The sequence below is a fragment of the Mobula hypostoma genome, chromosome 4 (assembly GCF_963921235.1).
Source record: "Mobula hypostoma chromosome 4, sMobHyp1.1, whole genome shotgun sequence".
Lineage (NCBI taxonomy): Eukaryota > Metazoa > Chordata > Chondrichthyes > Myliobatiformes > Myliobatidae > Mobula > Mobula hypostoma.
In genome coordinates, this window is record NC_086100.1 from 201,523,543 (window position 1) to 201,540,178 (window position 16,636).

General features: G+C 43.9%; 1 protein-coding gene across 1 annotated transcript in view; it reads left to right on the forward strand.

Moving 5' to 3' along the window:
• LOC134346012 (uncharacterized) overlaps positions 1 to 16,636 on the forward strand; it is a 166,641-nt gene that overhangs the window by 63,807 nt on the left and 86,198 nt on the right. Inside the window, exons 4-5 of the mRNA XM_063047352.1 lie at positions 5,003 to 5,080; positions 8,223 to 8,337. Of these exons, the coding sequence (XP_062903422.1) occupies positions 5,003 to 5,080; positions 8,223 to 8,337 (193 nt within the window). The remainder of the gene's footprint in view (positions 1 to 5,002; positions 5,081 to 8,222; positions 8,338 to 16,636) is intronic.

Below are 16,636 nucleotides of genomic sequence, written 5' to 3' on the forward strand. Positions count from 1 at the left end.
GCCTTATAAGCCTGATTGAATTTTTTGAGGATGTGACTAAGCACATTGATGAAGGTAGAGCAGTAGATGTAGTTTATATAGATTTCAGCAAGGCATTTGATAAGGTACTCCATGCAAGGCTTATTGAGGAAGTAAGGAGACATGGGATCTAAGGGGACATTACTTTGTGAATCCAGAACTCGCTTGCCCAGAGAAGGCAAAGTGTGGTTGTAGATGGGTCATATTCTGCACGGAGGTTGGTGACCAGTGGTGTGCCTCAGGGATCTGTTCTGGGACCCCCTACACTTTGTGATTTTTATAAATGACCTGGATGAGGAAGTGGAGGGATGGGTTAGTAAATTCTCCGATGACACAAAGGTTGTGGATAGTGTGGAGGGCTGTCAGAGGTTACAGCGGGACATTGGTAGGATGCAAAACCGGGCTGAGAACTGGCAGATGCAGTTCAACCCAGATAAGTGTGAGATGGTTCATTTTGGTAGGTCAAATATGATGACAGAATATAGTATTAATGGTAAGACTCTTGGCAGTGTGGAGGATCAGAGGGATCTTGGGGTCTGAGTCCATAGGACATTCAAAGCTGCTACGCAGGTTGACTCTGTGGTTCAGAAAGCATAAAATACATTGGCCTTCTTCAATTATGGGATTGAGTTTAGGAGCTAAGAGGTAAATGTTACAGCTATATAGGACCCTGGTCAGACCCCACTTGGAGTACTGTGCTCACTTCTGGTCGCCTCACTATAGGAAGGATGTGGAAACCATAGAAAGGGTGCAGAGGAGAGTTACAAGGATGTTGCCTGGATTGGGGAGACAACAGACAATAGGTGCAGGAGTGGCCATTCGGCCCTTCGAGCCAGCACCACCATTCACTGTGATCATGGCTAATCATCCACAATCAGTATCCATTTCCTGCCTTATCCCCATAACCTTTAATTCCACTATCTTTAAGAGCTCTATCCATCTCTTTCTTAAAAGCATCCTGAGACTTGGCCTCCACAGCCTTCTGAGGCTGAGCCTTCCACATATCCACCACCCTCTGGGTGAAAAAGTTTTTCCTCAACTCCGTTCTAAATGGCCTACCCCTTATTCTTAAACTGTAGCCTCTGGTTCTGGACTCACCCATCAGCAGGAACATGCTTCCTGCCTCCAGCATGTCCAATCCCTTAATAATCTTATATGTTTCAATCAGGTCCCTTCTCATCCTTCTAAATTCCAGTGTATACAAGCCCAGTCGCTGCAATCTTTCAACATATGACAGTCCTGCCATCTCGGGAATTAACCTCGTGAACCTACGCTGCACTCCCTGAATAGCAAGAATGTCCTTCCTCAAATTTGGAGACCAAAGTTGCACACAATACTCCAGGTGTGGTCTCACCACGGCCCTGTACAGCTGCAGAAGGACCTCTTTGCTCCTATACTCAATTCCCCTTGTTATGAAGGCCAGCATGCCATTAGCTTTCTTCACTGCCTGCTGTACCTGCATGCTTGCTTTCAGTGACTGATGTACAAGAACACCTAGATCTCATTGTACTTCCCTTTTCCTAACTTGACTCCATTTAGATAATAATCTGCCTTCCCGTTCTTACCACCAAAGTGGATAACCTCACATTTATCCACATTAAACTGCATCTGCCATGCATCCGCCCAGTCACCCAGCCTGTCCAAGTCACCCTTATACCTTGGTGGTTGGAAGTAGGTACAGAGGAGATGTCAGGAGTAAGTTTTTTACCCAGAGAGTGGTGAATGCATGAAATGGGCTGCCGGCGACGGTGGTGGAGGTGGATACAATAGGGTCTTTAAAGAGACTCCTGGATAGGCACATCATGCTCAGAAAAATAGAGGGCTATGGGTAACCCTAGGTAATTTCTAAGGTAAGGACATATTCAGCACAGCTTTGTGGGCCAAAGGGCCTGTATTGTGCTGTAGGTTTTCTATGTTTCTGTGTTTATCGACCTGGTTCAGTGCCTCTCAGTCCGCACTTTGGCCATATCCGAACCTGATAACACTAGAATCCTTGGAATTTACCTCTCCTCCTCTCTGCACTTTCTGAACAGATCGCACCCTCCATGATTTCCTTGTCCATTCATCCTTCCCCACTAATCTCCCTCCTGGTACTTATCCCTGCAAGTGGCCAGAGTTCTGCACCTGCCCATTCACCACCTCCCTCACCTTCATTCAGGGCCCCATACAGTCCTTGCAGGGGAGCCACCAATTCACCTGTGAATCTGCATGGGTCATCTATTGTGTCTCGTGCTCCTGATATGGCCTCATTTACGTTGGTGAGATCCATCATAAATTGGGGGACCATTTCGTCGAGCACCGCTGCTCTATCCACCAAAAGCAGAACTTCCTGGTGACCAGACACTTTAATTTCAGTTTCCATTACCATTCTGACATGCCCCCGCTTGTGCCATGAGAAGTTCACCCTCAGGGTGGAGGAGCAACAAGTTATATTTGGTCAAGGTAGCCTTCAGCCTGATGGCATAAATATCACTTGCTGGCCCTCCTGGTTAAAAAAATTTCCCATCCCCTCCTCTCTTCTATTCCCCTTCTGGCCCCTTACTTCTTCTCACCTGTCTATCACCTCCCTCTGGGTCCACTCCTGCTTCCCTTTCTCCTGTGGTCCACTTTCCTCTCCTATCAGATTCCTTCCTCTCCAACCCTTTACCTTTCCTATCAACCTGGCTTCACCTTTTACTGTCTAGCTATCTTCCTTCCTCCTGTCCCCCCACCTTTTTATTCTGTCATCTTCCCCTTCCTTTCCAGTCCTGAAGAAGGGTGTCGGCTCAAAATATTGACTGTTTATTCATTTACAGCGATGCTGTCTGACCTGCTGAATTGCTCTTGTATTTTGTACATGTTGCATCAGATTTCCAGCATCTGTAGAATTTCTTGTGTTTGTTCTCTCTTCTCCCCCTTCCCAAAGTCAAAGATTCAAAGTATATTTGTTATCAAAGTATGTATGCAGTATACAGCCCTGAGATTTGTCTTCCCACAGACAACCACGAAACAAACACCATAGGACCTGTTCAAAGAAAACAAACACCCAACATGCAAAAAAAAGAACAAATCGCGCAACGGGAAAAAGTTAGCAAAAAGCACAAAATATAAATCATCAAACTACAGAATCGTTGAAACTGACTCGGAATGTTCAGTTTAGTTCAGTTCAGTTCAGTTTGGTGCTTTATCATTCATTGTCTGCAGGCTGCAGAGCCAATTCACCCTGATTGCACAAAATAGCAATAAAAATGGAGTAACCAGGAACACATATAACAGAAACTGCTGAGTCCAATCCACAAACCATCTCGATTAAACCTTGCCCAAGACACCATCCTTCGGCAGCATCAAGCAAGAGGGAGAGAGAACCTGGTTAAATGCAGGCAGACCCTCTCACCTTCTGCTGACGTCGTCGTTGATTTCAATCTTGCTCGATGCTTTAATTGGCGAGATCGGCGAGTATTGGAGTTGATCATGGGCTCGCACCCCGTCTCCAGGCGTCCTGGCCTCCAAACTGCACACTCTGCTGCAAACCACACCGAACTCCCTCACAGACAGCAATGTGCCAGATCACTTCATCGACCCATTGGTCAGAAGGTACAAAAGCTTGAAAGTACGTACCACCATACCACCATGGACAGTTTCTATCACGCTTTTATAAGACCATCGAACAACCCTTTTTCACAATAAGATGGACTCTTGACCTCGTCATGGCCTTGCACATTTTCTGCCTGCACTGCACTTTCTCTGTAACTGTAACATTTCATTCTGCATTCTGTTATTGCTTTTTCCTTGTACCACATCAATATACTGATGTATTGAAATGACTGTTTGAAGGTATCCAAAACAAAGCTTTTCACTGTACCTCAGTATATGTGACAATAAGAAAACAATTACCCTTCAACCTCTCTCCATAACGCAGTCTCTCAGGTCCTGGAAGCATCCTTGTAAATTTCCTTTGCACTCTTTTCAGCTGAATGGCATGTTTCCTTTAGGAGGGTGACCTAAATGAACACAATATCCCAGCACATCATTCTCCATAGCTTCCACTATCTCCAATGAGATTCTACCTCTGAACTATATTCTGCCGCACCCTCTCTTCTGCTTTCCGTAGGAATTGCTCTCTATTTGACTCTCTTGACCACTTCACCACTACATTGATGAGACTTGATGCATATCAGTGTCTGCTCTGTCAGGCTTGTTCACGCTGTCACAAAATATAGGCTTTCCTGCTGGTTATGCATTTCAATTTGTCTTCTCATTCTCATTTCCTCCTCTACTGCCACGATGAAGCCAAATTCAGGTTGGAGGAGCAACCTCTCATGTTCTGTCTGGGTAGCTTCCAACCTGATGGCATGAACATCAATTTTGCTATTTTTCTAACCTTCGGTAATTTCTCCCCCCCCCCCCCACCCCTCTTCCCTTTCCATTCTCTATTCTGGTTCCCCTTCTTCTCTTTCTTCAACGGTCCACTGTCCTCTCCTGAAGGAAGTATCTTCAGCCCTTTGCCTTTTCCACCTATCGCCTCCCATCTTCTCACTTCTTCCCACCCACCTTCTCCCCTACCTGGTCTCACCTATCATCTGCCAGTTTGTACACCTTCCCCTCCCCACACCACCTTGCTCTGGCTTCTTACCTTTTCTCTTCCAGTTCTGATGAAGGATATCAGGTCAAAGCATTGGGATTTTATTCATTTCCATAGATGCTGCCTATGTTGCACAAGCATGCCTTGCATCTTTTTTCACCACCTCATCTCAATGCCACTTTCATGCTCTTGAACCCTAGATCCCTCTGTACATATACTGTATAATTTCCTAATATACATATACTTCTCTTGGCACTTGCCTGCATTAAATTCTATTTGCCATTTCTCCATCCAAATTTTCAAGTATTTTTGGTCTATTGTTAGGCTACAGTTGATTTATATATTGTCAATGAAGTGTGGTATGAAAGTGTAAATTTTTTTAAAAGATGGGTCTTTTAAAGTGTAGACTGTCTTATCCTTCAGGTCTGCATCAACAAAGTGTGCCGTAATGTGGCTGGTTTCGGTGTTGCCAAGTGCAACAAGTACTGCAGTGGCCATGGGGTAAGTGCAACAAAAGATACTTCTCCTGTATTCTTGATCCAACTGAGCCATAAGGAATGACCTCTAAAAACACGGCCCTTCTAAATCATCAGATTTGAGTTTGTAAAGCCCCAGGTATAACTGGGAAAAGAGAAAGAAGATATTAATAGAAACCATAGAACCATAGAAACTACAGCACAGAAACAGGCCTTTTGGCCCTTCTTGGCTGTGCCGAACCATTTTCTGCCTAGTCCCACTGACCTGCACACAGACCATATCCCTCCATACACCTCCCATCCATGTATCTGTCCAATTTATTCTTAAATGTTAAAAAAGAACCTGCATTTACCACCTCATCTGGCAGCTCATTCCATACTCCCACCACTCTCTGTGTGAAGAAGCCCCCCCTAATGTTCCCTTTAAACTTTTCCCCCCTCATCGTTAACCCATGTCCTCTGGTTTTTTTCTCCCCTTGCCTCAGTGGAAGAAGCCTGCTTGCATTCACTCTATCTATACCCATCATAATTTTATATACCTCTATCAAATCTCCCCTCATTCTTCTATGCTCCAGGGAATGAAGTCCTGGTATTATTCTGGTATTATGATGACATGAGTCTAAAAACAGATCAGCTTTTGCCAAAGTCACAGATGGCAAGCTGGATTTTAAAAAAAATATGAGAATCCATGGGAGACAATTGTTCCTGAAACATTGAATATGTGTCTTCAGGCTCCTGTACCTCCAACTTGATAGTAAAAATGAGAAGAGGGCATGTCCTGGGTGATAGAGGTCCTTAACGATAGATGCTGCTTTTTTGAGGTATCACCTTATGAACATGTCCCGGATGGGGGAGGCTACTCCCATGGTGGAGCTGTCTCATTTCAATCCTGTGCAGTGGCGTCTCCATGAGTAATGCAATCAGAATGCTCTCCACAGTACATCTGTAGAAATGTGCGAGTGTTTTTGGTGACATACAAATTCTCCTCAAGCGTTGTGCTGCTGTAGTGCCTTCTTTGTAATTTCATCAATATGTTAGACCCAGAATACGAGGGATGATTGATAAGTTCATGGCCTAAGGTAGACGGAGTCAATTTTACAAAACCTAGCACATTTATTTTTCCTACATTTATACACTTAGTCCAGTGGTTGTGGAGCATACAGATCCCCTCTTTGTAGAAGTCGGCGTCTTGGACCTCCAGAAAGTGGTCCACAGCAGCGATGATTGATAAGTTTGTAGCCTAAGGTAGAAGGAGATGAGTTATTAACTTCAAATTTTCTACATTTTCACAGAAAGAGTTGGACTGTACGTGCATGTAACAAGAGCTGTATAACTCATCTCCTTCTACCTTAGGCCACGAACTTATCAATCACCCCTGCTGTAGACCACTTCCACAAAGAAGGGATCTGTATGCTTCATGACTGCCGGACTATGTGCTTACATGTAGGAGGGGACTGTATTGAAAAATAAATGTGCTAGGTTTTCTAAAATCGACTCCTACCTTGGGCCACAAATTTATCAATCACCCCTCGCAGATCCTCAGAGATGTTGACACCCAGGAACTTGAAACTACTCACCCTTTCCACTGCTAATCTCTTGAGGAGGACTGGTGTGTGTTCCCTCGACTTTACCTTCCTGAAATCCAAAACCAATTCCTTGGTCTTACTGATGTTAAATGCAGTGTTGTTGCTGTGACACCACTGATGACAACCAGCTGATCTATCTTGCTCCTGTATGCCTCCTCATTATCATCTGAAATTAATTACCATTATGAAGCTTGCAGATTCAGGTGAGAAAGCAGGCAGGGAACATCAAATGGAGACCGTCTTTGTTGTTATAACTGTGACTTTTTCCAACTTGTATCAATTGATTTCAGCTGACAGGAAAAGAGCTACTGTTCAATTGTAGAAAAGTGCAGATTGAGATTTACAGTATGGCTTTTTCACAGTGGATCTCAGTATGGTGAATGAGGGAACTGCAGTGACTTAAGGTCCAAAGTTCCAGGGAATCTTCTCAACATTGATCAATGTAGACATAGAAGAACAAAGAAAACCCACTGCACAATACAGCCCACAAAGCTGTGCCAAACACGTCCTGAAATCACTCATGTCCTGACATGAGCATATTCACCACCTTCCCTTCCTGAAGTCAGTGACAGCCTCCTTTGTTTTACTGATTCGAGGGGAAGGTTGCTCTCTATCTCCATCCTGTACTCTAACTCATCGTTACTTAAGACACATGCCACTGCAGTAGTGTTGGTTCTCTTGAAAAATGTTAAGGTGGATAACTCCCCAGATTATTCAGAGAGGTATGAGAGGAGATTGCTGAGCTCTTGATCAATATCTTTGTGGTATGCTCATTGAGAATGTTAAAGTGCAGAGGATGTATGGTGACTTGGCTGCTTTGATGCAGATTGGTTTGCCCAGGAAAGAGAGTGGAGCGGGCGATAGGTTTGAGGTCCATAATGTATTGGAAGGATGTCGGAGGAGGTTTACCCGGATGCTGCCTGGATTAGATGTGCTATAACGAGAGATTAGACAAAGTAGGGTTGTTTTCTCTGGAATGGTGGAGACTCGGGGGAGAGAAGCTTAAAATGATGAGTGGTATAGATAGAGTAAACAGCCCACATCTTTTTCCCAGATTTGAAATGTTTAATGATAGAGGCCATGCATTTAAGGCGAGAGGAGAAATTTGAATGTACACAGTCTGTCCTAAAGTTGGGGAATCAAGATTTAGAGGACATAGGTTTAAGTTTAAATAGGAGAGATTTAACAGAAGCCCAAGGGAAGCCTTTTCATACAGATTGCAGTCTAGATATGGAATGAGCAGCCAGAAATAGTGGTTGAAGCAGGTATATAACCAATATTTAAAAGACACTTAGACAGGTAAATGGTTAAGAGAGATATAGAGGGAAATGAGCCAAATGTGGGCAAAAAAGGGATGTGTTTAGATTTACATCTTAGTCGGCATGAACCGTTTGGGCTGAAGGGCCTTTTTCTGTGCTGTATGACTCCACAGCTCTATAATTGATAGTTGGTAAAGATTAACCTACTGCTACCATTTCATCCAAAGCTTCAAAATATAAAATATGCATGGTTACATATTACCAGTTTTAACACTTGTAATAAGGATTGTTTAATCAATAGTTTTGGATTTTATCATCTTAGGTGTGTAATAATAATGATGCATGCTACTGTGACCCTGGCTGGGCTCCCCCAAACTGCACCTCTGCAGGACAAGGTGGTAGTATGAACAGTGTAACATGGTTTTCCCAGCAGCCAGGTAGGTGTCCAATGGTGTAATCTCTGATTTGCTAAAGACTGTTGCCTTATATAACCCTTCTTGCAGCCTCTGTTCTTCATGTTTTCATGTACTGACCACACTCAGGTGGTGTGGTGACACAGCTGTAGGGCTGCTGCATTGTTGCACCAACTCAGATTCGATGCAACTCTACTATGCTGACTGTGACTGCATGGGTTTACTCTGCATGCTTTGGTTCCCACCCACATCCCAGATACACTCAGTACCTCCTCGACCTAATAAAGTTGCCTCTGACTGTATGTTTGTGATCTTCTGGTGCTGTAGCCCATCTACTTCAAGGTTTGATGTGCTGTGTGTTATTTGAGTTACTATCACCTTCCTGTTAGCTTGAACCAGTCTGGCCATTCTCCTCTGACCTCTCTCATTAAAAAGGCATTTTCACCCTCAGAACTGCCACTCATTGGATGGTTTTTATTTTTCACACCATTCTCTGTAAAGTCTAGAGATTGTTGTATGTGAAAATCCCAGGAGACCACCCTTTCTGGGACCAACATTCATTCCACGGTCAAAGTCACTTAGATCACATTTCTTCCCCATTCTGATGTTTGGTCTGAACAACAACTGAACCTCTTAACCATGTCTACATGCTTTTATGCATTGAGTTGCTGCAACATAATACTTGCATTAACGAGCAGGTATATAAGGGTACCTAATAAAGTGGCCACTAAGTGTGTATGCAGGTTGGGATGTAATTATTGTTACGTACCCCGAAACTGGGTTGCCAAACCAGCAGAAATGGAACGCTCGTTGGAGTCTGTGATTACTAGGAACTAATAAAGTTTTATTAAAGAAATAAGTAATACAGTACACTAATTGCAAGGATATAAATGTAACAGGTTAGCAATGATAATACACACATATACACAGAAACAGGGTAATAGGAATCAACCAAGCTCTATCGCAGTCTAGGGGTAAAATGATCAGTCTTAAGTGAAGCAGGGTTCAGTTCAGTTTAGTGCAGTTCGAAGTAGTCGCTGTTGTTGTACCGTTGGAGAGAGAGTGAGAGATGCAGCTGGTTTCAGGCAGACCTTTTGATGTCTTCTAATCCCACTGTGGTCACCGACTGTGACCCCTCCGTTCCGGATACGATCGTTCTACCGCGGTGAACCCGGCACCCAGGCAAGGGCGGACACACACCCCAGGTTCCCACCGATCGTACCTTTACACCCTGTGAGCCTCTGATCGGTTCCCGCGAACCAGTCCTCCACACTCCCACCAACTTGCGGGGTTACACTGCTCTTTCCAGGGTCGCATGGCGTGTCTCATGCCTTAGCAAACCTGCTCTTTTTATCCCCCTGCTGGGGTATCACCTGTCCATCAAACTTCAAACAGTTCAGGTTCAAAGCAACCGGTCTGTCAATATCTGAATTGTGTTTCTTTCTCGTTAATCTCTCTCTTCTCTCTTATTAGTATTTTGAATGTTTCTCCATTGTCTTCCGTTATCTCTCTCATTAGCATCATCCGTCCGGTAGCTCTGCTTGGCACACACATGACATTATTAACTAAGTTACCCCTAGTATAGGTGAATTGTCGAATCTGGAGGGAATTAATGGGAATGTTATGAGAGTAAAAGAAAAATGGATTTGATACAGTGAGCCCTGAGGATTGACACCAACTCAAGAAGAAAGAATGTAGAAGTAGGAGCAACCACCAGGTCCTTTAATTCTACCCTGCCATTCATCTTTCAACGCCTCTCTGTGTCAGGTTTCCACCTTGAGACCTGGGAATTCCGTTGATTTTTTAACCACTAACAGAAGAAATTTTTATGCACCTCAGTGTTAAACTGTCCAGCCCTTTATCCTGTGCCTAGTGTTCCTTTATAGACATACAATCAATCTATTTATATAAACTATCTTATAAGACCATAAGATACAGGAGCAGAATTAGGCCATTTGGCCCATTGAGTCTACTCTGCCATTTCATCATGGCTAATCCATTTTTCCTCTCAGTCCCAGTTTCCTGCCTCCCCCCCCCCGCCCCCATATCCCTTCATGCCCTGACCAATCAAGACTCTGTCAATATGTGCCTTAAATATACATCTTTATGTATATTTAAGTCTTTACTTGGCCTCCACAGGTGCCTGTGGCAAAGAATTCCATAGACTCACCACTCTCTGGCTAAATAAATTCCTCCTCATATCCATTCTAAAAGGATGCCCCTCTATTTTGAAGCTGTGTCCTCTGGTCTTAGACTTTTGCCCCATAGGAATCATCCTCTCCACATCCACTCTATCAAGGCCTTTCACCATTCGATAGGTTTCAATGAGATCACCCCTCATTCTTCTGAATTCCAGTAAATACAGGCCCAGAGCCATCAAACACTCTTCATATGACAAGCCATTCAATCCTGGAAGCATTTTCGTGAGTCTCCTTTGAACTCTCTCCAGTTTCAGCACATCATTTCTAAGATAAGAGCCCCAAACCTGCTCTCAATACTCCAAGTGAGGCCTCACCAGTGCTTTCCAAAGTCTCAGCAATACATCCTTGCCGTTACATCCTAGTCCTCTTGAAATGAATGCTAATATTGCATTTGCCTTCCTCACCACAAATTCAACCTGCGAATTAACCTTTAGGAAATCCTGCACAAACTCCTAAGTCCCTTTGACCCTCAATTTTTTTATTTTCTCTCCATTTAGAAAATAGTCAACCTTTTCACTTCTTCTACCAAATTGCATGACCATACACTTGCCAACAATGTATTCCATCTGCCATTTCTTTGCCCTTTCTCCCTATCTGTCTAAGTCCTTCTGTAGCCTCTGTACTTCCTCAAAACTATCTGCCCCTCCACCTATCTTCATATTGTCTACAAACTTTGCAACAAAGCCATGAATTCATCATCCAAATCATTTATTTCTAACATAAGATGAATTGATCCCAATACAGACACTTGTGGAACACCACTAGTCACTGGCAGCCAACCAGAAAAGGCTCCCTTTATTCCCACTCAAGGTTGGCCCTTTCAAGGTTGTGAGGAAAATAAATCTGGTTAGCTACCAACTCAAGTTGCCTCGATCCGTGAAAATTGACCTCACTTTCCATGTGTCCCTCCTGTGGTCTGTAACCAATTTCCCCCTGGCCCTGAAGCTCGACCCCATCCCCCATTCTACAATATCGATGGTCAGTCTGCCAACCACTGGACTCCTGCATGGCCCACAGACAACTTCAGTACCCGGTGGATTGGGAGATGTATGGGCCGGAGGAACATTGCTGGGTCCTAGCTTGGAAAGTATTGGACCCGGAATTGACTAAGAACTTTTGTCATCGACCCAACCATCTTTGGGGGAGAGAAGTATCAGAAGGTGTGCCTAGGAGTGGAGGGTGGCGCAGTCAGGAATTCAGGGTCCATCCCACAGTTGGCCACTGGAAGCCCTCAGTGAGCTTCTGTTTTTTAAACATTGACACTTTGCTGTATTACTTGTATGGTAATTGACTACACCTGTGCCTAGTTATTCTGAGTATTTAAGGTGTGTGAATTCTGTTGTTCTTTGCTTGGTCTTTGAGCCAACACTTGAATGGGGGCCTGTCTTATAATCCAGTGGTATATCCCTTTCAAGTGTTTTTTTGTTTGGCCCATGCCTTGCTATTTTTGTATTTTGGACCTGTTTTATTTTTGAACTTAGGATTTAGTCTGTTGTGTTTTTAGGAAAAGCTTGCCTGTTTCTTTTTGACTTCTGTTTTTTGTTATATTGAACCACTGCCCAGCCTTCCGATTTGGATTATTGCCTTTGTTTTGGAATTGTGCTGGAAAAGCAAAATATCCAGTGAAGTACCTGTCTGAATATTCATTCTGGCCTGGGTTCATTTCTCACTCAACCCCTTGAGTACGGTCATAGACTTCCAGACTGCCACGTCGGAGCACCGGGTTCAACTCAAACAGGTCTTATGGACTCCGGAACATGCTGTCTCTGGGGGAGCCATCAGCCTCTGTCCACATTGGTTTGTGTTGGGCATTGTGGCCCAGTCAGTGGATGTCCTATATCTGCATAGGTGTCTTTCAAATGCAGATTGGGGACTTAAGACTCGGGCTGGTCACTTGGATTCACTCTAAATAGCCTACTGAAGTAACAGGTCTACTACCTCATTGGCTCTTCACACAACCCTAGAACATCTGGACAGCAAAAGTACATACATCAGGATGTTCTTTATCGATTACATTTAACACCATCATCCCCTCAAAACTAACTAGTAAATTCCAAGAACTGGGCCTCAATACCCCCTTGTGCAATTGGATCCTGGATTTCCTCACTTGTAGACCCCAATCAGTTCAGATTGGTTAAAAACATCTCCTCCACAATCTCCATCAGCACAGGAGCACCACAGAGATTTGTGCATAGTCCTCTGTTCTGCTCGCTTTAAACCTGTGACTGTCATTAGGTACAGCTCCAACACAATATACAAGTTTACTGACAACACTACTGTTGTGGGCTGTATCAAAGGGGTGATGAATCAGCATACAGGAGGTTGATTAAAACTTGCCTGAGTGGTGTGATAGCAACAACCTCTCACTCAATGTCAATAAAACCAAGGAACTGATTATAGACAACAAACAACATCCTGACGAAGGGTCTTGGCCTGAATTGTCGACTGTACCGCTTCCTAGAGATGCTGCCTGGCCTGCTGTGTTCACCAGCAACTTTGATGTGTGTTGGTTGAACTGATTATAGACTTCAGGAGAAGGAAACCAGAGGTCATGAGCCAGTAATCGTCAGAGGATCAGAGGTGGAGAGAGTCAGAAACTTTAAATTCCTGGGTATCACTACTTCAGAGGACCTGTCCTGGACCCGACCCATCATATAAATATAATTGTGAGGAAAGTACGACAGCGCCCGCACTTCCTCAGGAGTCTGCGGAGATTCAGCATGTCATCAAAACCTGGCAAACTTCTCTGGATGTTTGGTGGAAAGTGTGCTGACTGGCTGCATTACAGCCTGGTATCCTCACTACCCAGACCATGCTCTTTTCTCACTGCTGCCATCAGGTAGAAGGTACAGGTTTTTCAGGACCACCATGTTCAAGAACAGTTACTGCCACTCAACCATCAGGCTCTTGTTTAAAAAGGGTTTTCTACACTCTTTTAAGGACTCCATTATATTGTTATTTTATACTCATTATTTATTGTTATTTATTTATATCTGCATTTGCACAGTTTGTTTACAGTTAACAGATCCCAATGCTTACAGTTACTGTTTAATAGATTTGCCAAGTATGCCTGTAGAAAAAGAATCTCAGGGTTGTATGTGGTGACATGTATATACTCTGATAATAAATTTTACTTTGAACTTTGGGCTCTCCTCCAATTCCCTTACATCTCCATTTTCAACCCCTAACTTCTTACCCTTAACACTCCTGTCTGTCTCCATAGCCATCCCCACAAACCCAAAAAAAACATCAAACTGAGCCAGAATCTCAACGGAGGTCACAGATCAACACCGTCTTGATCCATGTACTTGGAAACATGCAGTGAAAAGCTGGGAGCAACCCGCAAGGATGTCCTGTAGTATTAGTCATTATCACCCTGAGAAAAAGGTGCTGGCTGTCCACTCTATCTATGCCTCTTGTAATCTTTTGCATCTCTATCAAGTCGTCTCTTATTCCCCATCAAAACAAAGAGATAAGCCATAGCTTACTCAAAATTCCATAATAAGACAATTCTCCTTATCCAGGAAGCATCCTGATAGATCTTCTCTGCACCATCTCTAAACCTTCTCATCCTTCCTATAATGAGGTGATTAGAACTGAACATAATTCTCCAAGTGTGGTCTAACTGCATCCTGGTCTATCAAGGTTCAAAGTACATTTATTATCAAAGAATGTATAAATTATACAACCTTGAGATTTATTTGCTTACAGGTAGCCACAAAGCAAGAAACTCGAATAACCCAATTAAAAAAAAGACCATAACCACTACACTAAGAAGGAGGGGGAAAAATGCTCAACAGACAAACAATAGGTGCAAACAACAGCATATTGAACCAGATTGTGTCCTTAGATCCACTCCCCCAAGCAGCCAGAGTAGATCCAGGCCTCGATCTCAGTTCATCATATTAGAGGGGCAAACATGCCGAGAAAGTCACAGAGACTAGTTGCCGGAACAGTCCACAGTCTTGGTGCCACAGAGAGAGGAATGAATAGTGTGGGAGAGCAAGCAAAATCAGCCCAACCCTCATCTCCAGTCCTGACACTCGTACTTTCCAGTCTACCTGAGCAAGCACGGGGTAGTGCCTCCTCTAGGACCTGCACCCGGCACAGGGACACACACAGGCTGCACATCCCAAAGGCGTTCTTCATCTCACTAAATTGTCTTGGTTCTTGGAGTGATCCAGCCTCGCACCCAGGTTAGGAGGACGGGCATTGAAACTCTTCCACATCAACTCCTCTCCAAATCGTTCACTCCAACAGTGACTCTGTCTGCCATGATATCTTGAACACATTGTGCTTCAGCTTTGTGGTACATCAGTACTGCTTATCCTTCAAATTGACACAAACCCCGTGACGGGTTAAAGTACCAACAGAAATGGAAAACACTTTGGAGTCCAGTATTGCTATTAACTAATGGTATTTATTAGTAACTACTGTGACAAAAGAGGGTTACAAAAGTACACATAGATTAAGATGTTAACTGTCCTGTGCTGGCACCAGTGGGATCAACAGTTGATCTGCCACCTGTCTTCAGGAGAAAGAGAGATAAATAAGACAATGGAGCGGCATTTTGGAAATGTTAATGAAGAGAGAGAGGGTTTAATGGAAGGAGACACCGGTAGGCAAGAGCGGCTCCGTTTGAACCCTGAACTGTTTGAAGTGATATGGACAGGCGATACCCCAGCAGGGGGATAAAAAGGGACACGTTCGCTAAGGCAACACACACGACACCACGAGGTAACGAGACCCCAGAAGCGGTGCACTTCCCGCAAGTCGGGGGGAATTGTTGGAGGTCTGGTCATGGGACCAGCCAGAGACGCACAGGGTAGAAAGGTACGGATCGGCAGGAACCTGGTGTGTGTGTCCACCCTTGCCTGGGTGCTGGGTTCACTGCGGAAGAACGATCGTATCTGACATGGAGGGATCACAGTCAGTGACTTCAGAAGACATTACAAAGGGCTCGCCCGAAAGCTGCCTGTGAGCAATATCGAAGGTCTGTTTGGGAATCCGATTTTGAATATTCGTTCGCTCTCTCTCTCTCTCTCTCCCCCACGGCGACAGTGATTACTGTAAACTGAACTGAACTCAATTGAACTGAATTTTGCGTCACTTTGAAACTGGTCATTTACCCCTAGACGACGATAGAGCTTGATTGATCCTATTATCCTAGATCTGTGTACATGTGTGTTTATTCATTGCTAACCTGTTGCGTTTGTATCCTTACTATTAGAGTACTGTGTTACTTGTTTCTTTAATAAAACTTTCTTAGTTCTAGTAATCCACACTCCAACTGAGTGGTCCATTTCTGCTGGTTTGGCAACCCAGTTACGGGGTATGTAACACTACGCAATACAGTAAAATAAATGCAGATAAATCAAACAGATTAGCAATGATAAGTAAGTATATCAGTAAGTGTGGAAATATATGAAAACCAAGCTTCTTCAAGTCTAGGGGTAAATAGATAGTCTTACGATGATGAGTAAAGTTCAGTTCAGTTCGTGGTATTGAGTTGAGTAGTGATGAAGAGAGAGGGAGAGATTTGAGTCTTCAGATGAGCTGACGCAGTCGATCTTCCCATTGTCCTCCGAAATCCTTTAAAAGTCACCGACTGTGACCACAACAAAGGGGACCGTTCTTCTGTGGTGGAGCTATCAACCCAGGTGAGGGTTGGACACACAAATAACTTCCCACCGGTCATGCCCTGTTAACACTGCGAGAGCCACTGATCGATCTGCCTAATCAATCCTCCAAAACCCACTTTTTCTGTGGGCGCAACAAAGCTCATTCTGTGTCCAAAAACCATGTGTCTCCGGTCTATCATCTGACCTTCTATTTATCTCCCTGTACTGAGTACCAACTGCCACTCAAACAGCTCCTCCTTTCTCTGTCTGTAAGAACGTACAAGCAGGCAATGTCCTTGGGAAAGTATAAACAAACTGTGAGCAGTCCTAGTCTCTCTCTCTCTCTTTCTTAAAAACAAGATGTCGGTGTTAAATACCTCTCTCTCTCTTCTCAAAAGCACAGTTCATAGGGGTAATTCAGGACCCCGTCACAGAATTAGTTTACCTTCCACTTGCTTCTACATTGCGGTGATAGTTGACCACAATTTACTTCAGAAAAGG